Source organism: Setaria italica, chromosome VIII (genome assembly GCF_000263155.2).
Source record: "Setaria italica strain Yugu1 chromosome VIII, Setaria_italica_v2.0, whole genome shotgun sequence".
NCBI lineage: Eukaryota > Viridiplantae > Streptophyta > Magnoliopsida > Poales > Poaceae > Setaria > Setaria italica.
In genome coordinates this window covers 4,834,151-4,857,112 of record NC_028457.1, presented here as the reverse complement: position 1 = coordinate 4,857,112, position 22,962 = coordinate 4,834,151, and the positions used below count along the sequence as shown (strand labels likewise).

At 44.2% G+C, this 22,962-nt stretch overlaps 1 protein-coding gene across 1 annotated transcript; it reads right to left on the bottom strand.

Annotated features, from left to right (window-relative positions):
* Positions 1-18,239: 18,239 nt before the first annotated feature.
* On the bottom strand, positions 18,240-19,114 carry LOC101779956. The gene has a single exon (XM_004978788.3). The coding sequence runs from the start codon at positions 18,874-18,876 to the stop codon at positions 18,517-18,519; it is 360 nt and encodes a 119-aa protein (XP_004978845.1). The 5' UTR covers positions 18,877-19,114; the 3' UTR covers positions 18,240-18,516.
* Between the last annotated feature and the right edge of the window lie 3,848 nt (positions 19,115-22,962).

Below are 22,962 nucleotides of genomic sequence, written 5' to 3'. Positions count from 1 at the left end.
GGGGAGATAAATACGGTGGACGGATTTGCGTTTGGGTCCCTGTATTTTGTTAAAATGTGGTGGCTTAGCTGAATTTCCCTTTGTTTTCCCCTTGATATTTTCTTATGTTTTTGGAGGACAATGCAAGTTACAATTTTTTTCTTTTGGAATTGTTAGTTTTTCAGCATAGTAGAGATTGTTCTAATGTACTAAGAATAAGTTAGTTGTTGTTCTTCTATGATATTCTCATTTTCCACTCCAACTTCAAAGTTAGTAACTACGTACTACATAAAGTCGTTTGGAATGTAGGGTGCTCAAGATTTTGTAGAGCCCCACCCTCATCCTGGTTTGTTTATTTCGTACAAAGCTTAATTCAAATTCTTGTGTTCCAACTTGACCATAAGGTCTATAAACCCAAGGATTTTAGCATAGATGGCAAAGATCGCAAGTTTCAGGGGCGGATCTAGGAAAGAGGCTCCACAACTGGTGCATCAATAGAGAAAAGTGGGATGATGAAAGAGAAGAAGGATTAGAAGAAGAAAATTGTTGAGATGGAGCAAGAAGGAGCTCACCCCATTTCCACGTCTTTACTACACTTGATATTGCCAGAGTACGAGGGATGAACCCCCCTGCTCTTCCAAGAAAAAATGTTTTCAAAACTGCAAAAGGATTTGAAGTCATAAAGGTTATTCTATTGTTGTGGGGTCTTCTATGAAACTTTTGTGTTTTAACTTTTTTGTCCTGAAGGTGCGTAACCATTTATTAATCAGTATGAAAATCAGAAATTTAAACTTATCAATGGCCTATATGAATTCGTGTGAGCAAAGGCATTACTTATATTCCTTTTATATACAATTTACTCTTTCTTGGAAAAATGTGCATCAATCTACCCAGTTCCCCACTCTACATGAAATTGATTTTGATGCAGCACGACACCCATTCAGTTGAGAGATCTTGTTACGAATCCGAAACCATATATACAGAGAAACATATTGTACACAACTAGCTAGGACTTATTAGTTACTGGCATATTCAATTAGCGTTTGGTTTGGTGATAACTGCCTGAAATTGATGCTGATTTTGTGTTACAATAGTCGTCGACAATCAGATAGGGACAAGCGTCATCATTTAACATTCGGGGATGATCCACCAGTTGCAGTCACCTAGATACGCATTGTCACTTGTCAGGCTGCGGTGGTTGTTCATTTTAACTGGTAAAAGCAAACAACGGTTAGACGCCAATCCATAGACTGATGCCGCCGTCCTTGCTGTTTATTTTGCAAATTCTGTTGTGCAGATCGATCGGTTGCGTGGCTTTGGTCATTCAATTATTATTCTCCTGTATATTGCTGCAGATCGATCAGCTGGTAGCTGCTACAGGTGTTTTCTGTTGCTCTCACTGGAGCAAATGATCTGTAATACCTGTACAGTGTATGTATAGCTGCTACTGGTAGGTACCAAAGGTGACTTGCTTTTGTTTCCAGCAGGTACAAGGATGGATGAGGATGAGCAGTGTTAATGTACAGTGTGGCACGATGCTACTTCAGTTGCAATGCCCTGGACCGGATTGTTTCTTTTCTGAAAAATCACTGCACTGGATGGGCTCGACCACCATCACTAATTGTAGTACGCGCAGGTATACGGTTTCTGGCAGTGGTTCAGGGTACATGCACATATAAGTATATAACTGACTGAAATTGATGCATTGTTCTGCTTTTTATTTTTTGTAACATATGGTGCAGATAATGAGATAAGGACAGTTTGGCGTGCTCATTAAAAATTTGTGATTGAGTTGCACGTAGATTAGAGGGGTTATTGTAAATTGGCTTGGCTTTGGTTTCCAGCTACAGGGATGATTAGAGTTAGAGGGGTGTTAACAATCTAAGCATGCCACACGTAACCTCGTTGCTATTGTAAGGTCTCACTTTAATTGCACTGCACTGCAGTGTTTGGCACTGATTGTATTGTACAGATAAGAGATGATGAACCATTCGACCTACGTACGGTTTCTGGCGACGGTACATACTACGCAACGGTACGTGTATTTTTGTCCGTAGAAGGCAGGACGAGTGGGACGCTAGGCCAGCTGAGCTTGCTTCTTCCTGCATTCCCGTGCTCTCCGTCATGGGCATGGCTCGTGAGTGGGGTGCATGTGTACTAGGTATAGCTTACTTGCAGCCATGGCGTAGAAGTAGTAGAAGCGACTTTTTTTCATTCTTCTGGAGAACAAAGAGTAGAAGCAAGTTTTTTTAGTTAATGGATATAACTCCGGGTTCAGAGTCTTGAAAAATCCGCTTTCGAGCAGCAGCCGAGCAGCGTCGTCGTCGTTTGCCGGCTGCTGCGGCCGCGTCGGGGCCGTGCATGCGAGCATGTGGTGGTAGCCTGGTAGGTGTAGTGGTGGGGGCCGGAAGAACGGAGGACTACGACCCTCCATGCGAAGTTGCTTCATTGCTTGCTTTGCGGACGGACGGACGGACGGACGCTTCCTTCTTCTCTTCCTTTTTTCTCTCCCGGCCTTTTCATTCGCTTCCTAGGTTGCAGCTGCAGCCCAACTTTTCATCCCATTATTTGCGCGTGTTTGCTGCTTGGTCTCGCTTTTAAGCTTCTTCTTTTCTTATCCGCGCTCTTTATTTACTCTCCTCGTGTTCCTCAATCATCTGCTTGTGCAGTCGTGTTCCAGCCTTCCAGGTGCAGAGGTGCTGCTGCATCTGCCATCGCATCCCGTGGATCGGAGGCCACGGTAGAATGCAGCGCCATCAACCATCTCGCCGATCGCTCCACCGTCGCAGTTTTCCGGTCAGCAGAATAGAAAGAGGAGGGGTCGCCGTCGTCAGGCGTCAGCCGATCGAGTTGGAGGAGCAGGTGCTCGGGTTCAGGACTCTTTGCACTGTCCTGGCCTCCTGGCCCAGCTCCTGCAGACAACGGAAGCATTGACAAATCTTCAGGGCACGACGACAAGCGGTTTCCTGATCTGGCACTGTTAGTGTTAGTGTTAGGCGAACAACCCTGCTTCATTGCACGGCCAAACAGGGACACAAGAAGTGTTATTCGTAGCATCATCACCTAAGCTGACCACAGCAACTCCTGACCAACTGCTGCAGCTGCTACGGGTACTCTTGATTTCGAAGCATGCACGCTGACTTGGCACCTTGATTGATGCTACAACCTACAGTACGGTGTCTGATTGGCCCGATCCTCACCTCATCAGTTGACTTTTACTGTTGCCTCGCCTCCAACCATTGTTTCGATCAGCTCGATCGTCAGCTCCGAGTAGAGTTTGGTGACCGATCCTTTTCAGACACACAGCGCCGCGGCCGAGCATGACTGAATCATATCGGCCGCAGACAGTGCGAGACCGATCAGTCCACTTCACACCTGTCCTCGGCTGCCGCGGCGCCTTCTCTCTGGGCGACGTGGTGATCCAGGTCGATGTCGGGTTTTGACTGTATTTCCATTGCTAGCTATACTGCTGATGATCTCGACCCCTAACCTGAACTTCACTACCATCCGGTCATTGGATACTCTCTGCTTTGGACAAATGCTGCTGCCTTTAATTAGGCGAACTGGATCCCTTGGGCCGCCTGAAATTCAACTACGCAAATCTTCTCGCCACTTTTAAATAACTCGCAAAAGAAATAAACAAATTGAAAGGATTCCTGTCACCACGAAACGATGGTACTACTGGTTCTGCTAGCTCTTGCGTCGGGCTGAAGAGACCGTCGTTTCCACGAGCATCACACTAGCGCACAAGGGGAACGGAAATTGACGCGGTAGATCCTGTGTTGCTGTCAGGGGAACAAGCTAGTGCTGGGATTAGTGACCGCCATTGCTGCTATACTGCTTTCATGCAGAACTATGCATGTAAAGCCCAATCACTCAACTCTACGAAAGCCCAATCCACCCTAGGCTCAGCGTCGCATGGATCGCCATCTCACTGCCCATAGGATCAGTGAATTGAGGAGGGTTAGTATTTTCAAAGTAACAGACGTGAGTGATTTAGACGAAATTTGATCCAATGGTTACTATGATCTCTACTAAATCGAGATTGACGAATGTTTCTGATTTTTGTATCAGTTAGTATAACATTAAGAGTTCTATGATGCATGATACTCCTCTCCGTACAGGCTGAAATGGGCAATGCGGTTGTACATGTAAGGTATTTAAGTGACTTGACTTTGTTTGTTTCCCGTTAGGAGCAGTTCATACAATTGCACACTGATTACACTGTACAGACTGACAAGTGAGCAATACGCCCATTTAGAAATTGAGGGGCATCAACTACGCCACACTGTTAAGCACTGATTATACTGTACAGAGATACGGTTCCTGGCAGCAGAACAGACGCAATGGGTACAGTTGGTTTGCATACTGACATGCTGTCCGACCTGCCTATCCTCTCCTCATCGAGAGAGCAGAGTGTCTCAGGCGTCAGGCCTCAGTTCTATCTGCATCGTGCACTTGGCACAAGCACGAGAGCTTTGAAGCCACGCTTGTCTCCAGCCGCTAGCTGCTACGGTCAGCTACGGTCAGGAGCTACAAGATTGCACTTACAAACAGGAACGGAAATGTTCTGACTGGAGCTGCGGTGTTGGCAAGGCATACTCTTCAGCTATTGCCTATTCGTATTGCAGCCCTGCCGTGTCATCTTTAACAGATCTGCCACGGTGGCCACGAGGTTAATCTCAAACGATTGTTTCACCTCTAGGCTCTAGCTAGTTTGGTAATTAAGTTGTCGTTTCATGAAGCAACAGCCACACGATCCAAGCAACTCTTTACATGTGATTGTTTAGTTTTTTTTTTCCCGAGAGAACATGTATTAGAGTTAGAGCTGCGTATTTTTGCATTATGAAGAAGAAGATGATGTGCGAAGTTAATTTCAACAGCGTGTGATTCAGATGGCTGATGAGAGTAATTCTGAGATCTCGACGCAAAGCCTGAAATTGACCGACCACATACCCTCTCTAGCTGCTACAATGGTTCGTTTCAGTCTAGGTGAATCGCTATGGCCACAACTCAATCTATTCAGATCCAGAAACAGAAAAAAACAGGTTCTTAGTGTGGTTTGATAGCATTCAGGACAACTAACCGTTGTACAAAATAATCTTCTCGCCACTTACACGCAAAAAAAAAAGCGCATTTTTTCTCATCTCACCAGTCGCCACTTAACCAGTTTCAGGTTTTTCTAGTTCACCACCAAAATTACCGAAATTCACGAAATTCCGCCGAAAATTTTAGAGTCTTCACCAAATTATATGAATTTCTAAAATTTTAAGATCTAAACAAATGATTAGTATGATTTATGGCTGTACAACTATTGAGTCGAAGAATATGCAACACATACAATAGAAAATATGGGTAGAGTACTGGATCTACAATAAAGTATATGCACAAGTGTAATAGTAAATTTCGGAATTTTTTCTTTCTGTCACCATCGAAATTACCGAGATTTGCAACCACCGGACACAAGAACCAAAGCCCGCTCACGTAGGGCCGGGTGGACTCCAAAATGACGTCAGCAGCGAGGGCGAGAGAGGCATCGAGGACGATGTCGCCGTCTTCCGTTCCACCTGGATAGTCCCACAGACAGGAGGAAGGAAAGCCGAATCTGCATGCTGTACTGATAGGACTGGGGCACGTCGTCAGCTTCTTCAACCCCTGGGAACGAGAGTTGCGCCAGCTGATTGGCTGCCCCTGCTCTGCGGTTGCGCTCGCGTAGTGGGGCGAGGTGAGGCGTTGCCATCGTGTAGCTTTTGCCCCCGCATCGATCAGTCGGTGCGCGTGTGGTGCCGCAGCAGCAGGCCAGCCTAGCAGCGTCGTCGATCGTTCGCCGGCTGCTGCGGCCGCCGGCCGGCCGGCCGGCCGTGCGCGTGCGAGCATGTGGTGGTGGACGCCCCGCCATGCGAGTTGCTTCATTGCTTGCTTTGCGGATCGATTGATTGCCGCGAGCAGCGTGAACGGACGGACGGACGGACGCTTCCTTATTCTACCTTTTTCTCTCGCCCTTTTCATTCGCTTCCTATAATCCTAGGTTGCCGCAGCTCATCTTTTCCTCCCATCATTTGTGCGTGTGTTCGCTGGTTGACCTCGCTTTTATTCTTCTTCTTCTTCTTCTTCTTTTATTTATCCGCGCTAGCTCTTTATTTACTCTCCTCGTGTTGAATCTGCTCGTGCAGTCGTGTTTCAGGTGGTGGTGCTGATCGGAGGTCAAGGTAGAACGCAGCTAGAGCCAACGCATCCATCAATCATCTCGTCCATCGGCTGCCTCACCGTCGTAGCTTTCTACCAGTCGCCAACACATCCGACAAGAGAAGGGGTCGCCGTCGTCAGGCGTCAGCCGATCGAGCTAGAAGGAGGAGCAGGTGCTCGGGTACAGGACTCTTGCACTGTCCTGGCCCGGCTCCTGCAGACAACGGATCGGAAGCATTGACGTACAAATCTTCAGGCCACGACGAAACGGTTTCCCTGATCTGGCACTGTTAGTGTTAGGCGAACAACCCCTGCTTCATTGCACATTTGCACGGCCGAATAGAGACACAAAAATGTCGCTCGTAGCATCATCAGCTAAGCTGACCAGTGACCACAGCAACCTCCTGACCAACTGCTGCAGCTGCTACGGGTCGTACCTGAAGATGCGGATTTGAGCTATACTACTCTAGGCCTTGCTGCAATTGGGGTGCCTGCTGCTTGCCATGATCTTCATCCTGCATCAGTTGACTTGCACTCAATGTTTTAAATAGGGAGCTAAGCCCTTTAGCGGCTGGGTTTTTCAGAGGCTAAAAAAGCTATATATAGCAAGCTATAGCCTCAGATAGTCCCATTTAGCGGTTTAACAAAAATGCATGTTAAAACTCAGTGTCTCGGTTCTAAATTATCACACATCACTAACTGCAATACGAACCAAACAAGTAAGAACAATGCAATGGTAGAAGGAAAAACACTAGATACTTCCGGCTAGGAAATATCATTGAAACTTGCTCGTCTTCCTCAGGAGTCAGGAGCTGCTATCAGCAGGCTAGAAGCTAATTGAGGGGTCATTTAGCTTTTTTAGCAGGCTAATAGCGGCTATTAGCGAATAATATAGTTAGCGCTAAACGGTGACTATCCTAGCAGCTTTGAAGCTTCTCCTGAGGCTAAATCCGGCTATAGCAGCAGCAATAGCCGGCTATTTAAAACATTGCTTGCACTACTTGCACTGTTGTCTCGCCTCCGATCATTGTTTCAGCTCGTCAGCTCCGAGCAAGTTTGGTGAGTGGTGACCGATCCTTTTCGGATACACAGCGCCGCGCGCATGGCTGAATCGGCCGCGGACGGTGTCGTCGTCGTCTGCCGCGGGCGCCTTTCCATGGGCGACGTGTGACGGTGTGATCCAGATCGATGTCGGGCTTGACTTCTAACCTGGACTGATCTCGACTTCTAACCTGAACTTCACCACGATTCGGTCACTGAATACTCTGCACTTTTGGAAATGCTGCACTACTGGTTCTGCTCTTGCGTCGGGCTGAAGAGACCGTCGTTTCCACGAGCATCACACTAGCGCGTAAGGGGAACGGAAGTTGCCCGCGGTAGATCCTCTGTTTCTGTCAGGGGAACAAGATAGTGGTGGGATTAGTGGCCGCCAGCGCTGCTACTGATTTCATGCAGAACTATATAAAGCCCAATCACTGAACTCTTCGAAAGCCCAATCCAAACTAGGCTCAGCGTTGCATGGATTGGGATCCTTTTTCAGAGGAATTTTTTTTACATGTATTGGGATCAGTGAATTGAGGATACAAAGAGTTTTTTTTTTGAAGGACGGCAAGTAAAAATTTATTAAAAGAAAAGTATGGAAACAAAATACAATTAGTGATGGAAATCACCCGATTCGCTCAGGCCGGAGCACAACCATCAAAACCAAAACACTAAGGTGTACGCTTGATAGCATCAACAAAACCTAAAAAGGCTAAGCGAAAACGACTCATAATATAAGATAAAAAAAATAAAAGATAAGAACTAGATCACATTCCCAGCACCGCACGATCCCGGAAGAGCTGGGCACTTTTGTTGTAGTTTTTTTTCCCTCATGTTGGAAGGTCCTCTGATTACGTTGCTTCCAAATATTCCACCAAGAGTAAGCCATCGTGCCGTCAAAATCTCTCCTCCAATCTTTGGGTATTTTCGATCTGCGCTTGCGCCACCATTTGTGGATAGAGAGGATACAGAGGGTATTGGGTTAATATTTTCAAAGTAATAGACGTGGGTAATTTAGATGAAATTTGATCCAAATGGTTACTATGATTTCTACTTAAATCGAGTGGATGAATGTTTCTGATTTTTGTAAAAAAATATACATTTTTTATCAAATAGCTATCATGAGAATTATTGTGTATGGTCTATAAAAGGACCCTCAGTATCTAGTTAGTATAACATTAAGATTTCTATGACGCATGATACTCCTCTCCGTACAGACTGAAATGGGCAATGCGGTTGTATAGTGTAAGGTACTAAAATGACTTGACTTTTTGTTTCCTGTTATGAGGATTAGATATTGTTGTACACTGATTATACTGTTCAGACTGACAAGTGAGCAATACGCCATTTAGAAATTGGGGGTATCAACTACGCTTCACTGTTGCACACTGATGATACTGTACAGAGATACGGTTCCTGGCAGTAGAACAGACGCAATGGGTGCAGTTGGTTTGCACACTGACACACTGGCCGCCCTGCCCATCCTCTCCTCATCTCATCGAGAGCAGAGGGTCTCCGGCCTCAGTTCTACCTGCATCTTGTACTTGACACAAGCACGAGCGCTTTGAAGCCAACAGCGTGTGATTCAGATCGCTGAAGTGAGTGCGTATTTCTGAGATCTCGACGCAAAGCCTGAAATTGACCGACCACATACCCTATCTAGCTGCTAGCCTGCTACAATGTTTTCTTTCTCAGTCTAGGTTGTACGTGTAGTACTGAATCTCTATGGTTACAACTCAATCGATCTATTCGGATCCAGAAACAAACAAAAAAAAAGAACAGTTTCTTAGTGTGGTTTGATAGCATTCGGGACAACTAACCGTTGTACAAAATAACCTTTCTCGCCACTTTCACGCAAAAAAAAAAGAACGCATTTTTCTCATCTCGCCACTTAAAACTGATACTACTGACCGATTCTGCTCAGCATGCGTAACACTGAAGAAACCGTCGTCTCCTCGAGCACCAGGGTAGCTTCTCTGTCGCTGTTAGAAAAAACAAGTTCAGTGTAGTGACGCCCAGGGCATTGCTGCTGGAGCTGACAAGGAGCGATGGAGAGCTAGGCAGAGCTCAATCACTTGTACAGTTGACATGTGACTTTTGTTTATTTTATCATATGGTGTACATGTAGCCTTAGGGCGCCACCAGATGACATCACAGATATTTTTTATGTGCCTAGTCTTACTATTACTAATTGGAGGCTCCTTTTAAAGCCTCCAGGTGAAGCCACCTAGGATTCCTAGGTGGACACTCTAGAAAAAGAGAGAAATCCTAAAAATTCTCACAAAAAAGCAAAACATCCGACCATCAATTGATAGATTCAAATCATCATAGCCATTGGATCTATTATATTTTTTAAAAAAATTACCCACTTATGCCATTATGAAAATAGCCTAAAGTAACCCCCTAAATCTATATATAAATTACCCACCTCTACCATTATATAAAATAAACTAAAGTAACCCTTAATCTTCATCAAAATTACTCACTTATGCCATTATAAACAATATTTAAAATAACCTCCTAATTTGCAACTGAATTGACTACCATAAAGTAACCCCTTAAATTTGCATCTATATTACCCACACATGCCATTATTAAAAATAACATGAGGTAACCCTACATTTTAATCAAATAACCTTAATTAAAAATATACAACAATATAGGATTCTAAATCGTCTATATCTTACACTATTGGTATACGATATAATAATTAAGGTCTTTACGTATAATGTGTGTCACCATTTATAAGGATATAAAGTGATGAGAATATAAATTTCTATGCTAAAATTGTATCTCAAAATTAGGATTCATTAAACAAATTCAAGCGTATACTTGCAATGCAAAGTAAAAAGTTAAAGATTATAAATATGGATGAAAATATTATAGAGTAATTACTAACTAAAATCTATCACAATTGGATGAAGATATTAAGTATATATCTACATAAGTATTGTGTTTGAATATTTAACAAATGAGAGGTAGCTTATGGTAATAGTTTTGTAGCAATGTAGTCTTATTTTTTTCCATTGGAGACTCCGCATTAGTTCCCACGAGACAAGCTAGAAAAAAGAGATAAATTCTCATAAAAATTAAAAAACATCAAACACCAATCCTGTAAACTCTAATAATCATAGCCATTGATCTATTATATTTTCTAGAAAGTTACCCACCACTGTTATTATGAAAATATTCAAAAATGAGCTCTAAACCTAAATCTAAATTATCGAGCTCAGCTATTATAAAAAATAAAGTAACCCCATAATATTCATCCAATTTACTAATACACATCATTATAAAGCATAACTTGAAATGTAATTCTAAAATTTTATCTGTTACCCACGAATGTCATTATTAAAAATAACATAAAGTAAACACCTAAATCTTAATCTAATTATCTTCATGTGCATCATTCAGAAATGTCAAAAAGTAAACTAATATATGATTCTAAATTACCTATTTATGTCATTGTTAATATAAAAATACTAAGTTAAAGTATATACATATGATGAGTGCCACCATTTAGACCATTTATACAAGTGTGTGAGGAATCAATGAAAAATATTGATTTGTATGCTAAACATAATGTATGGAGGATTGGAGGTGTGATACAAAATGGAAATGTATGAATATGGATGAAAAAGTGCATAGAGTAATTATTAATTAAAAATCAATCACAACTGGACAAAGGTAGGTACATATCTATATAAGTATTATGTTGAAGTATTGAAAAATAAGAGAGTAGTAATTAAACAATTTTGATTATTAGCTAGGAGTTTCATTTCTAAATAATTTTTAAATACAATAGCTTTTAAAAATATTAGCCCGTGCGGGAGCACGGGTTGGTGGACTAGTATTCTAAATTTGAGAAAACCGAATAGAATTTAGAACATGCACACCTCCATAAACCTAGCACAGCAATTCTTAAGCATTTGCCTATAATAATTTTACAGTAAACTTTCACCACATAAAGATAATCTTCCCCTGCGTTAGCTAGTTTGTATAGTTTTCATCAGTAGAAAACATAGCCATATGATTAACCCACTCGTAGAATCCACTTCTCGTTATGAACTCCATGCTAGGAAATGATCCAGCGCTACAGTTACAAGATCCATATAGGAGGAAGATCCAAGGCTGTCGAAAGCTCAATCCCATAGGGAGTAAGATGAGCAACGCTAAGCTCGCTTCCCAAGTTTGGAGCTCATTTCCTTCAGCAGATGAGTCCCAAATAGGCATAGCAACCACGGCAGTAGAAGAAGCATGAGCCACACCAGCATTGGGCCTACCCCATCGGCTCCGGTCACCACAATGTAAAATACAAGGACGAACAAAATGATCAGCGCCATTGTGTAGGTGCTCTGCGAAACAGCAATGTGCCAACAAGAGGGTTAGCAATGGCCTTAGAAGTCTGAGGCAATCATGGTAGAAAACATTACACGAAAAAAAATTATATATATATATAGATAAAACTACACACATATTTATGCACGTATATATGTGCACACATATATGTGAATCATACAGATATACAGTCATCTGGGCAGCAGGATAGAGTGCTTCTGCATTGTGGAATGGCCGGAGAAGACGATGACTGCAGGCTGCAGTGAACCGAGAGGTACTGGATTTCCTTTCTTAATCAACACATGCATCATGTGTCTGCTGGCCACCTGCTCAGCCCAATACCCCAGGCCCATACATGTTTTACAATCTCAAAGGCCCAAACCTCTATGTGGATCAAGGCTGTGACCCTGAGTGTTCTGAAATTATTTGGAGTTGACCGATTGAAAATCATGTCAGATTCCATTGCATTGGTTATTATTTGGCACCTCTAAGCCTGCAGCGCAATTTTTGCCTGCAGCGCAATTTTTTTTCGATACGAGGCTCACCTCGTTCCCATTCATAAAACGGAAATTCCACAAATCTATTACATAAAGATGCATGGGAGTCTAATAGAGGCTGCTCTATCTAACCCGATTCAGGGGAGATGCTTAGGAGCTTAAGAGGGACTACTCTATCTAACGTGATTCAGGGGAGATAAACTAGTGAGGATTTTCAACCTCAGGATTCCCAGGGCACCTCTAAGCGTGCAGTGCAATTGTATGACATGAGTTTATTGGCTTTAGATGTTGAGGGTCATTTATCTATGAAATGACGTTTTAGTTGCTAGAACTCCTTAGAGTAGCATTAGGCTCAGTTTGGCTGTTGTCCAGAGTGCTGAGTGCGCCACAACTCGCCACGCATATGATTAGCTTCTATTTGGTTGCCAATTGAAGTCATGCAATGTTTGGCAGCTGTGGCGTTTCTTTGGTGCATCACGTCGTCTTTGCTTGCCAAAATAAAGTTCGGCACACAACAAACTCATCGCAATTTGCCACAGGTTAGCGTAGCCGCAGCTTAGGCTTCCTTGGCTGGTTGCAGATTGCAACCAAACAAGGGCACGAGTGTATTGCTGCGTCTCAGTTAACCATAGGCTTACTAAATGCAGGTAAAGTACTGGAAGTATCCATGGCAAAACCTTTGGCAGATAAGAGATGGGGCTGTTTGGCTTGCAGCCACAGCCTGCCACGCCCAGCTGTGGCGCCGCTTAAACTATGGCGCCACAGCTGCGGTGTGATTTTGTGCTGCGGAGGCCGCTGGCTGCCGCGGTTAAAGTCTGAACCAAGCAGTAGCCAATGTCCGATGGCGTACCGCACATTAGATGGTTGCGAAGCGTGGCGGGGAACCAAGCAGTCTCGTGATCATTCACACAGGCCCCGAGGAGGTCCTAATTATTCTCTTCCTCTCTGCACAATGGCGGGGAGATCCTTATGGTGGTTATGGTAGCGTCCATCCTCTGCATACAACAAGCCAGGTGATCTAACCTTAGCCATTTGGAGAATCACATATTACATATATATTGATTCTCTTGTCATTATTCAAGTCTAATGTGATCGTGTCTGCAGATCACAAATTACTTGAAGGAAATGTGTTGTTGGTTTAGAGCGAGCTTCTCACCGAACACTTAAAGAAAGCACATAAATGGAAACAAAACTCTTAAGGATTGTATTTCTTAAAAAAATGTGAACCCTTGTACAGTGCGGGTGCCTCCCCTTTTATAGGGAGGCCAACCGACTTTTACATACTGAATTTATCCTCACTCAATCACTACATTCCAAGAATATAATTTACATTTTGGTAAAGAAAGAGTTCTAATCCGATTTGTACACCCTAACCGAGTCACGCTATTCATGCCACTAGGGTCACGTTCACAACATGACCCTGATCGTCCACACCTTCGTCCAAGTGATCTTGCAAGCCTTGGATTTCGGACATCGAATGTGCTCACGACCTTCGCCTCGCTCTGCTAAGCTTGTTGAATACCTTCGCTTCGTGCCCTCTAGCACGAGGATCTGCAGACACGATGCGCGCGTGTGGGGGCCTCCCGGCGATCAGCGGATTTTTTTGCTTTATTTTTAGGGAAAAACGGATTAGTACCCGTTGGTCTCCCTAATCGGTACTAATGCATATCCTTTAGTACCGGTTATTTGACCCGATACTAAAGGACCCCCTCTAATACCGATATAGCAGTATCGGTTTGCACAACTAGTACTAGGGGTTTAGGACCGGTACTGAAGGCCAATTTGGTTTGAGATCAGACTGGTACTAAGGGGGTTTAGGATCGGTACTGAAGGCCAACCGGTACTAAAGGCGGCTTTAGGACCGGACCAAGCAGTGACCAGATCTTGAGATCGACACTAAATTTGGTTTAAAGTGTATTGGGAATTCCGGATGAGCTCTAAACCATGCTGGGGTACTTTTATTATCTCGTGTCAATCAAATTTGTGTTATCTAACCTGCTCGAAGATTTATACTATCTTAGACTAATTTGTTTTTATGGGTCGGATGGTTTTTTTTTACACTATGACAAGAAAAAAAAACTCATCCATATTGGCATATATATCCATGTCTAGCCAAAATAGAGCTGGCACGGATACTTTCAGGATTAGTCGTGCCGATTCTATTTAAATCCGGCACAGATAAAACCGGTACGGATAGTTTTCCCATCATTATTATAATATTTGGATTCGTAAGAGATAAATTTTATAAAAATAATTGTACACTTCGATGAGATTTGCAACATTACAGTTGAATTTTTTTATTAAAGTCTTTTAGATGCTCAAATAATGGATCAAAGCTTTAAACAACACGAGTCAAAACGAATAGAATCCCTTCGTGCATTCAGCTATGTGTGTAAATAGGATGGTAAGGAAAGATCGTGCGAGAGGTGAGGTTACGTTGTGAGTTCTAAGGGTGGAAATCACACGCTCTTATTTGATATGAAAAACGTGTAACTTGTGACTTTGCAACTATGGGGGTAGCTTGAGGGGAGCACTCGAGGGCTACAAATATTATTTTGCTTTTTTTTCATAAATAATCAGTGCCGGATCATCCCATGTGCATAGATATTTATTGTTTCTACCGGCTGGCACGGCCGGCAGAAATATAGAGTATTCGCATCGGCTTCGTTATGCCAACCTAACAACCGGTACGGATGAGGTTTTAGACGCTACACCAGATAAGTTACTCTCCAGTAGTAGTGTTTATGTGCTTGATTCATAATCTTTCTTTATCTATTTTTTGGGGCTCCTTGCTTTGCTCTGAAAAGCTTCTGGTCTGACTGTTTCTTTCCTTTTTGAAATGTTTTCTGCTTCCTGGGCCAAATTTGTGTTCCATGGGCCGGGCTAAGTTGCAATGCCTACATTCATAATTATTGTGGTGAGGGCTCAAATATCTTTCCCCTTTCCACTCACCGAAACCTCCTTGGATTTGAAGAGATTCAATTGTGGTACGAGACCCAAAAGGTAAGAGGAGATTCAATTTTGTGCAAAGCAATTTCCTTGGACTACTCTTGTTAGGTCTTTAGTTCTAGCATTTCTCTTAAACTTTCTTTTTTTTTAAGAAGTCGGGATAAACTTCACTGAATTAATAAAGGGCTGTACATGATGTATTGATGCCAAAAGGCAACGAAGAAATGCAAGCACCAAAGCGCCGACATCGTCGTTACGACGCCAGCGCCGGCGAGACAAGCTTGGTCATCATGTCTGCCCTCCAACTCGATCTATGCTTGGGTCATGGTCCCCGTGTTCGTCCTCGTCCTGTTCGGCGAGGCCGCCGTGATGGCGATCATCTCTGGGTCGGCGGCGGCATGGGCATTCATGGCTTGGTTCTTGGGCGACGGCCTCGTCGTGCACGCAAGCTACGAGCAGGTCGTCTCGTGGCCATCAAAAGCTAATCGCGTGTCATTAGTACGGGATATATATCTGAATCCGATTAAAGCAAATTAGAGTCAGGAAGTGCCTTTGGTCTGACTGTGATGTCTACTCCCTCCATCGCATCCCGTAATAAGTGCATTTTTAGAGTTCAAAATTTATTCCAAAATAAACGCATGTTTAGGAATAGGATCACCTAAATCTAGTTATCTTTTTCTACTTTCTCTCCTCACAAAATACAATGATTACATTTTTATAGGAGTATATATGTAATTTCTTATTAATATTGATTTTTTCACCTAAACTCTATAAGTGCATTTATTTTGGGGTGGAGTAGTTTAGGTCTGCTTTGGTGTGGTTGCTAACTAAATGGCCACAGCCCACAAGCTGTGGTGGACGTGCAGGCAGGAGCCTGCCTTGAATATTCGACCCATCTATTTGGGCCGGAGATTTGGCCCATCAAAACAGAAGGCCTTGTCTGCCTGCTTTCGTCTGAAATTTAGGAACTTTTTTATTTTTATATTTTTTATTTTAGCATTTTGTATAAATATTTAGTCAAACAAAAAAATTGCAAAATTAGGCTATTATCGCCGGCTGGGCTGACGGTAAGGCCCTTCCGCTAGCCCAGGCGGCGGTTGGGCCGGCGGAAGAGCCTTACCGCCGGTCCAGGAAGCGGTAATGGTACACCCCTCCGCATTATACTTTCAAAAAATCATAACTAATTCATATCAACTCGGATAGATATAAACTTTATATAAAATTGTAGATCTCGACGAGATCTACAACTTTGTAGTTAAAATGTTTTTCATTTGATGTTATATTGGTGCTTAAATAATCAACACAAAAATTGTATTAATTATTTGAGCACCAATATGATATCAAATAAAAAAAGTTTTAACTACAAACTTGTAGATCTCATCGAGATATACAATTTTCATATAAAGTTTATCTCTATCCGAGTTGATATGAATTAGTTATAATTTTTTAAAAGTATGATACGAAGGGGTGTACCATTATTTCCGCCTGGGCCGGCGGAAGGGGCTTACCGCTAGCCCAGCGGGCAACAATAGCCTAATTTTGTAATTTTTTTATTTAACTATATATTTTTGCAAAATACCAAAATATAAAATATAAAAATAAAAAAAAGTTCGAAATCTAGTAGCCCATGCCGGCAAGTTTAAAGTCAAGAGATAAAAAAAGGAGTTCTTCTATTTAGGAAGGGTGAGCAAAAACAATTGAAATAAGTAATCGAGTCGGACCGAGCTTAGCCCTACGGGCTCAGGCCGGGTTGGGCCAGGCTTCATTTGCTCAAGTCTACCCCCTCGTTCCCAAACTATCATCGAAAGTGTATATTCAATTATTCACAGGGTGAGTACACATAAGTATATGTAAGGGCATGCATCTATGCCGCATTAAAAAAATATCATCCAATGAAGTCTAAGTTTCGTCCCTCAATTATAATTGTATAGACAATGACTCTCCTTCAACTATTGTAACCAGCTATTTTACCTTCCAAAACTATAGACGTTTCATCTTTATGATAATAAATATTTTTCCTTTTGTCTCTAAGGAATACCCGAGTGTCCAATTTTAGCTTCACCAACATTTGGAATGCAGCTGAGACTCGGGTCATGCCATTTCAGGACCGCCCAAGACACGAGCTTACGTACGTGATCCATCTTTCTGTCGTAATCCTCACAATATGATAAATAAATAAATAAATAAATATGTGGCACGAGACCGGAGAGGGTCGGGGTGTACACCCAAGTCCCACCTCTAGTACAACAGGTAGGTAGAAGGTGCCATCCATGGTGGTGTAAATCCAAGACTGTCGGAAGGCCGAACATGCGGCAAATCAAAGGTTTACCTACTGTAAAAAAATCTACCTGTTTAAGAAATCAGATCTCGAAACAGATATCAAAATTTGTTCTTAAGCTGCTCGTCAGTCTAGAGTTTCTGGAAACCACCTGCTATCTGCGAAGTGCGAAATAAGGGGGTGTTTGAGAGACGGGCTAAACCCTATCACATCTGTTTGAGAGACGGGCTAAACCCTATCACATCGGATGTTTGACACTAATTAGAAGTATTAAATGTAGATTAATTACAAAACTAATTGCACAACCTCTAGGCTAAATCGCGAGACGAATCTATTAAGCCTAATTAGTCCATGATTTGATAATGTGGTACTACAGTAACCATTCGCTAATAATGGATTAATTAAGCTTAATAGGTTCGTCTCGCGATTTAGTCTAGGGATTCTGCTATTAGTTTTGTAATTAGCTCATATTTAGTCCTCTTAATTAGCATCTGAATATCTAATGTGACAGGACTAAAGTTTAGCTCCTTCCTCCCAAACAAGACGTAAGCTCTCACTATGTAACCGCCGTCATGGCATCGCAATCTTGATGCATTCAGACATTATGGTACAAAAATTGGCAAGGAATCGTGACGAGCAGAAAACTCTTTGATGAAGAGAATGCTACTGCTACGACATGTACGGCGCGTGAGCAAGAAAACAGAGGAAAGATCGAGCAGTTCTTGCATTCAGTGAGTCAGGTAACTGCTGAATCACAGAACAGTTACCTGCCTTTCACCGAACAGTTACTGTACGGATTACTTAAGGTGAAATTCTTTTGTCAGAGCAGACCATCTTGAATGCTTGATTACGAAAAGCCGCCGTGATGAACTGCTAAGTTTTTTCTTAATGACAAAGGTGCTCCAGCTACATGATTAGTATGTTGCCGTGCCTGAATAATGGCGAATGAGCAAGAAAGCAGAGAAAGATGGTAAGGTATAACAGCTCACAGAAAAATCCAATCATTCATCTGCCTGAAACATCTATCTGATCCATCAGTATTCAGCAAACCATGAAATGATCTCACCTCATGTCAATACAACTCTCACACTCACAGAAGCAAAAATCCCCTCCGCATCTGCAGCTACACAAATGGAGAATCAAGAAACAAAACAAAAAAAAATCCTCTAATGAGCCTTCATCTCCAAGATTGGCGTGCTCTGTTCCTTGCGCCCAATCACAATCAGCAGCTACCTCTCTTACCCCACGCTACCACTGCGGATGGCTTTGTCCGGAGCTCTGCCGCCGGTCGCCGCCGCCGCCGCCGTCCCCGGCCCCGGCGTCGGCGCCGACGAGCTCCATCTGGTCCTGGAGGTACTTGCGCAGCAGCTCCGCGCGGTGCCCCTCGCCATCCTCCGGCGCGCGGCGCCCCCCACCGCTGGCGACGCGGCAGCCGCTCCTCCCCGCCGTCACCAGCTTCCTCCGGCGGCGGCGGAAGCGGGCGGCGGCGACGGCGACGCAGAGCAGCGGCAGGCAGAGGAGCATCAGCGGCAGCGCGACGGGGAGCAGGCACAGCGCGAGCAGCAGCGACCGCCACGACGGCGCCGCGCGGCCGCCGGCGGCCCCCATGGGTGTAGCACTCTAGCGCGTCGGCGGCTCTTGGGACGCCGGCGGCGGCGCTGCCATGGACAGACAGGGTCGGACTCGGAGGTAGCTGGTAGGCCTGGTGGTTGCCGTGCGGACAATGGGAGAGGGAGGAGACCGTCTCTTTCTCGGCTGCTCCCTGCCTCCCTTCAATTTTAATAAGGAAGCTCATTCTTTAACATTAAAAAAAATACAAAGGGAAAATTATTTGCAATTTACTTTGATGGAAAGCGTCTCCGGCCTCTTGTTTTATAATCCCCCCTTGATATTTTCCTCAATTCCTTTACACGTCGCTTTCTACTGTTTGCTGATTTTTTTTTCCGCCCCTCCTCCATGCGATGAATACTGGAGCTCGCCATTTTGTTGGACCCGTTAGATCTTTTTACAAAAAGTCACCGTGGAGATATCGGATTAGAGCGCAGCAATTAAGACACCTGTACAGGGAAAGCTCTATGGAATTGTCTCTTTCGGATCAAAGCGCCCCATTGATTGGCTTGGACCGGATTGGATCAAAGTGCCCCATCGGATACCGGATTGGATCAAATGCAAGTGCCCAAGGTTGATGGTGGTCGCATGTTTTACACGTTCACCCAACTCGCTTGTTTTCTCGCTCTATTTTGTTCTTTCGTGAACAAATAATTCCTCACGGACACGTAATTGCACGTACTGATTGATGGCGACGGATTGGGATTAAAATATCCACGAGGAACATGGAGGAGTACTTGATTGGAAGATTTTTTTTTTCCTCGTCTCCTTTGTTTTTGCCTAAAAGATTCACGAATCATGATGCTGCTCCATGTGTTTGACTTTTGTTTACCCTGCTGATTGTCTTTTGCCTTCACTCCTTTTTTAACCGCCCGGCGGAGCATGTCGAAAGGGATGGGCCACAGTTGATGGGCCTTCCGAGAGCTGAGAGGACTGAGCGCGGGGCCCGCGCCACGTCGGACCTGGAAAGCGCCAGGGATAAACAAAGGCCTGCCGCGTCAAGTCCACGTGGGACTGGCCAATGGTCTGTGAGACTGTGACACTGATGCGAGATACTGTGTCCGGCAAAATAAACGCAGCAAAATGTCTGTTTTTATTCTTCGTTTTGTTCTTTTCCAATTTACGAATGAATGGTTATTTCGCGATGGGAGATTGGTTGAGAGTATAAGAGTAAGAGAGAAGTACATTGGATCTAGATTCATCTGTGGCCCAATTTGAAAATTTTCAAAGTATACACAACATTTAGTCCCATATTGCTAATTTAAGGAGAGGTTGCCTTACTTAAATATGGGAGTCTCCTCTCTATGCAAAATAGGTGCGCATGAGATAGAATAAGACTGTTGCTACACGCACGCGCAACTCGCGATTTGCGCGACGTGTACGTGTATAAGGCTATTTTTTTGTGCGGTTTCTATTTTTTTTATGCTGAGCCTAATGAAGCTTCAATGTAATTGAAACTGCCATTTTAAACAGCAATAAGGTGCGTTACTTTCTGCTATTTGATTGCAGTAGTTTCTGTCATTCAAATAGCAGTTTCTACTGCTTGATGAGGGGAATTTGATGTGCTATGAGGCCTATAACACCAGGAGACGTCCTGGTTGTAAGCCACACTATCACACACTCATCTCCCCACTCGTGCACACCGTTTTCGCTATGTTGAACCTCTTGTTGCCGCGCCTCATCGACCTTTGAATTCGGCGTGCACTGGACTTGAATGAAAGCGGGATCTCCGAAACAACTACTCCGAGACTCCTGCACGGGGCGGCAATCAGGTTTTTGGGCAGCGTCTACGCGCGACCGCTTGGTGATTCTGCAACATCTACTTCAACACGATCAACTTCGTTCTGTGCGGGATCACCTTGCGCAATCCTGTTCTAGTTAGTATGTTGCCTGTTTACATGTGTTATATGCTTGCATCATGTTTTATCTATATGTTTTTCCTCCAAATAAAATATGGATTGTATTTTAGGCACATATTTCTAAGAATCCAAAAATCTGATTGTGACTATTTCTGTGATCTAGCAATGGCAAATGCATCTGATGCCATGAAACCTGAGAGGTTTGGAGGTGAGAACTTCCGCAAATGGTAGACAAGGGCCAAGTTTTGGCTTATGTCATTGGGGCTATGGTGAGTGATATACCCTGTGTTTCCTTCACAGAAGAGCAGACTATGCAGTTTGAGAATGTGCATAACACCGCATTCGGCTGCATCCTCACCATCTTGGCGGACCAACTCTATGATGTGTATATGAATTACTCATCGGCCACCATGTTGTGGGAGGCTTTGGAGCAAAAATATGCAGAAGCTGAAGCCGGTCGCTGACTATATGTGTGCGAAAAGTTCTTTGATTTTCAACATGGATAGTGCTAAATCAATTGTAACTCAAGCACACGACCTCCAACTTCTGGTTGGTGAGATTGCATATTTGGGATGTGCTCTACCTCCAAGGTTTGTTGCAACAGCGATTGTTGCTAAACTTCCTGCAGAGTGGCGTGATTTTGCTACATCTCTGAAGCACAAAAGAGAAGAGATTTCTATTGAAGATCTCATTGCAGCTCTTGATGTGGAAGGGAAGGCAAGGGCAAAACATGTGCAGGTGAAGAATGTGCAGGAAAGGGACACCTCTGAATCTCTTGGATTCTAAGCTCATACTCGTCCTCAACTAAACCCACAATGGCTGCCTAGACCTTTGCGAATGGAATCTCACTAGGGGGAAGTTGGAGACGGTGACAATCGCGAGGTCTTTGTTCGTTGGAGATGTTCTTGGGTTCACCACCCTTGTGAACTTCGGCCGGCCTTGAACTAGGACCCTTGGAAAGCCCGGAAACATCAACAGGGCCTGGTCGACATTGAGGAATGCCATTGCCGCCGTCCGGATTGCTGCCTCATCAGCGTCGTCTTCTACAGTGCTCCTGGGGTTTTCTTGGTTCTGTGGCAGTGGAGGGTGAGGGGAGGGTGACGAAGCCAAAGGGTCGGTGTCTTTTCGTATACCAAGAACTACCCGTCCCAACTCCTTTAGTGAAGAGAAAACCGGTGGCCTTTGGCAATTCAGCCCATCTTGCGTTGCTCGGCCCATTTGGAACCAATTGCGCCCAGCATCCTCTGGCCAAGCAGCAGTTGTAGGATTTGAGGAGAAGTTACTGGTTGGCACAGTAGTAAAAGACCAGGTGAAGTTTTGGAGACTGTGAAAAAGAGGGCACGCCTTGAAACAGTGTCCCCATAGTTTACAATGCTAGCACTTTAGGCGACGGTTGTAGGTGTGCGCCGGGTGGTTAGCAGTTAAGCAGCGGCCACAGTAAATACCAGAGTGTGCGACAGTATCGGGCTGTGTAACGGGTGGGCCTGAGAGTCCAGACGCCAAAGTAGCCCATTGACGAAATTCAAATTGGCCAGGCTTGTTGGTGTTCAGTCGTTGAAACACTAATGTTCGAGGAAATGATAATTTTGCGAAGACTGATCTGCGAGAGTTGGGGAGGCTTTGCTGATTATAGGATGGGCAATGCTGGGAGGTGCCACTGATCTTTCCCCTGCCAATGCCCAACAGAGTTCTATTTGCCCCTATTAGAGGTGTGGGGGTAGATTTAACCACATCAGCATAGGAGAGTTTATTCCTTTTTGAATTGTCAGCATGCCAATTTTGCCACCCAACAGGAGCATTTGGAACCTTTCTGAAGAAGGATTGCATCCCCGAAGGCTCATTGATTTGTTTGGTACTCTGAGGGTCCGTTTGGTTTTGGGACGATGTGGGTTGGGTTGGAACCGACCCACTTTTGTGGGTTGGAGCCGACCCATCTCGTGTTTGGATGAGTGGGTTGGAGCCGACCCAGTTTTTGTTTGGTTAAAGAGATTGAGAGGGTTCGGATGGATGTTCTTTTAACATCGTTAGTTGTGGGCCCACCTGTTAGGTGTGGGATCCACATGTCAGCCTTTTTTTATTTTTCTTTTTTTCTACCTCCCGTTCATCTTCTTCCGGCTGCCTGGTTGAGACCTCCCGCCGCGCCCAGCCTGAGCTCCCCCGGCTGCCGGCCTAAGCCCACCCCCCCGCCGGCCTGAGCCCACCCCGCCGCCAGCCTGAGGCTCCCCGC

Excerpts from the sequence above, each read along its gene's own strand:
- LOC101779956 (XM_004978788.3), bottom strand. The coding sequence starts at position 18,876 with ATGGGGGCCGCCGGCGGCCGCGCGGCGCCGTCGTGGCGGTCGCTGCTG.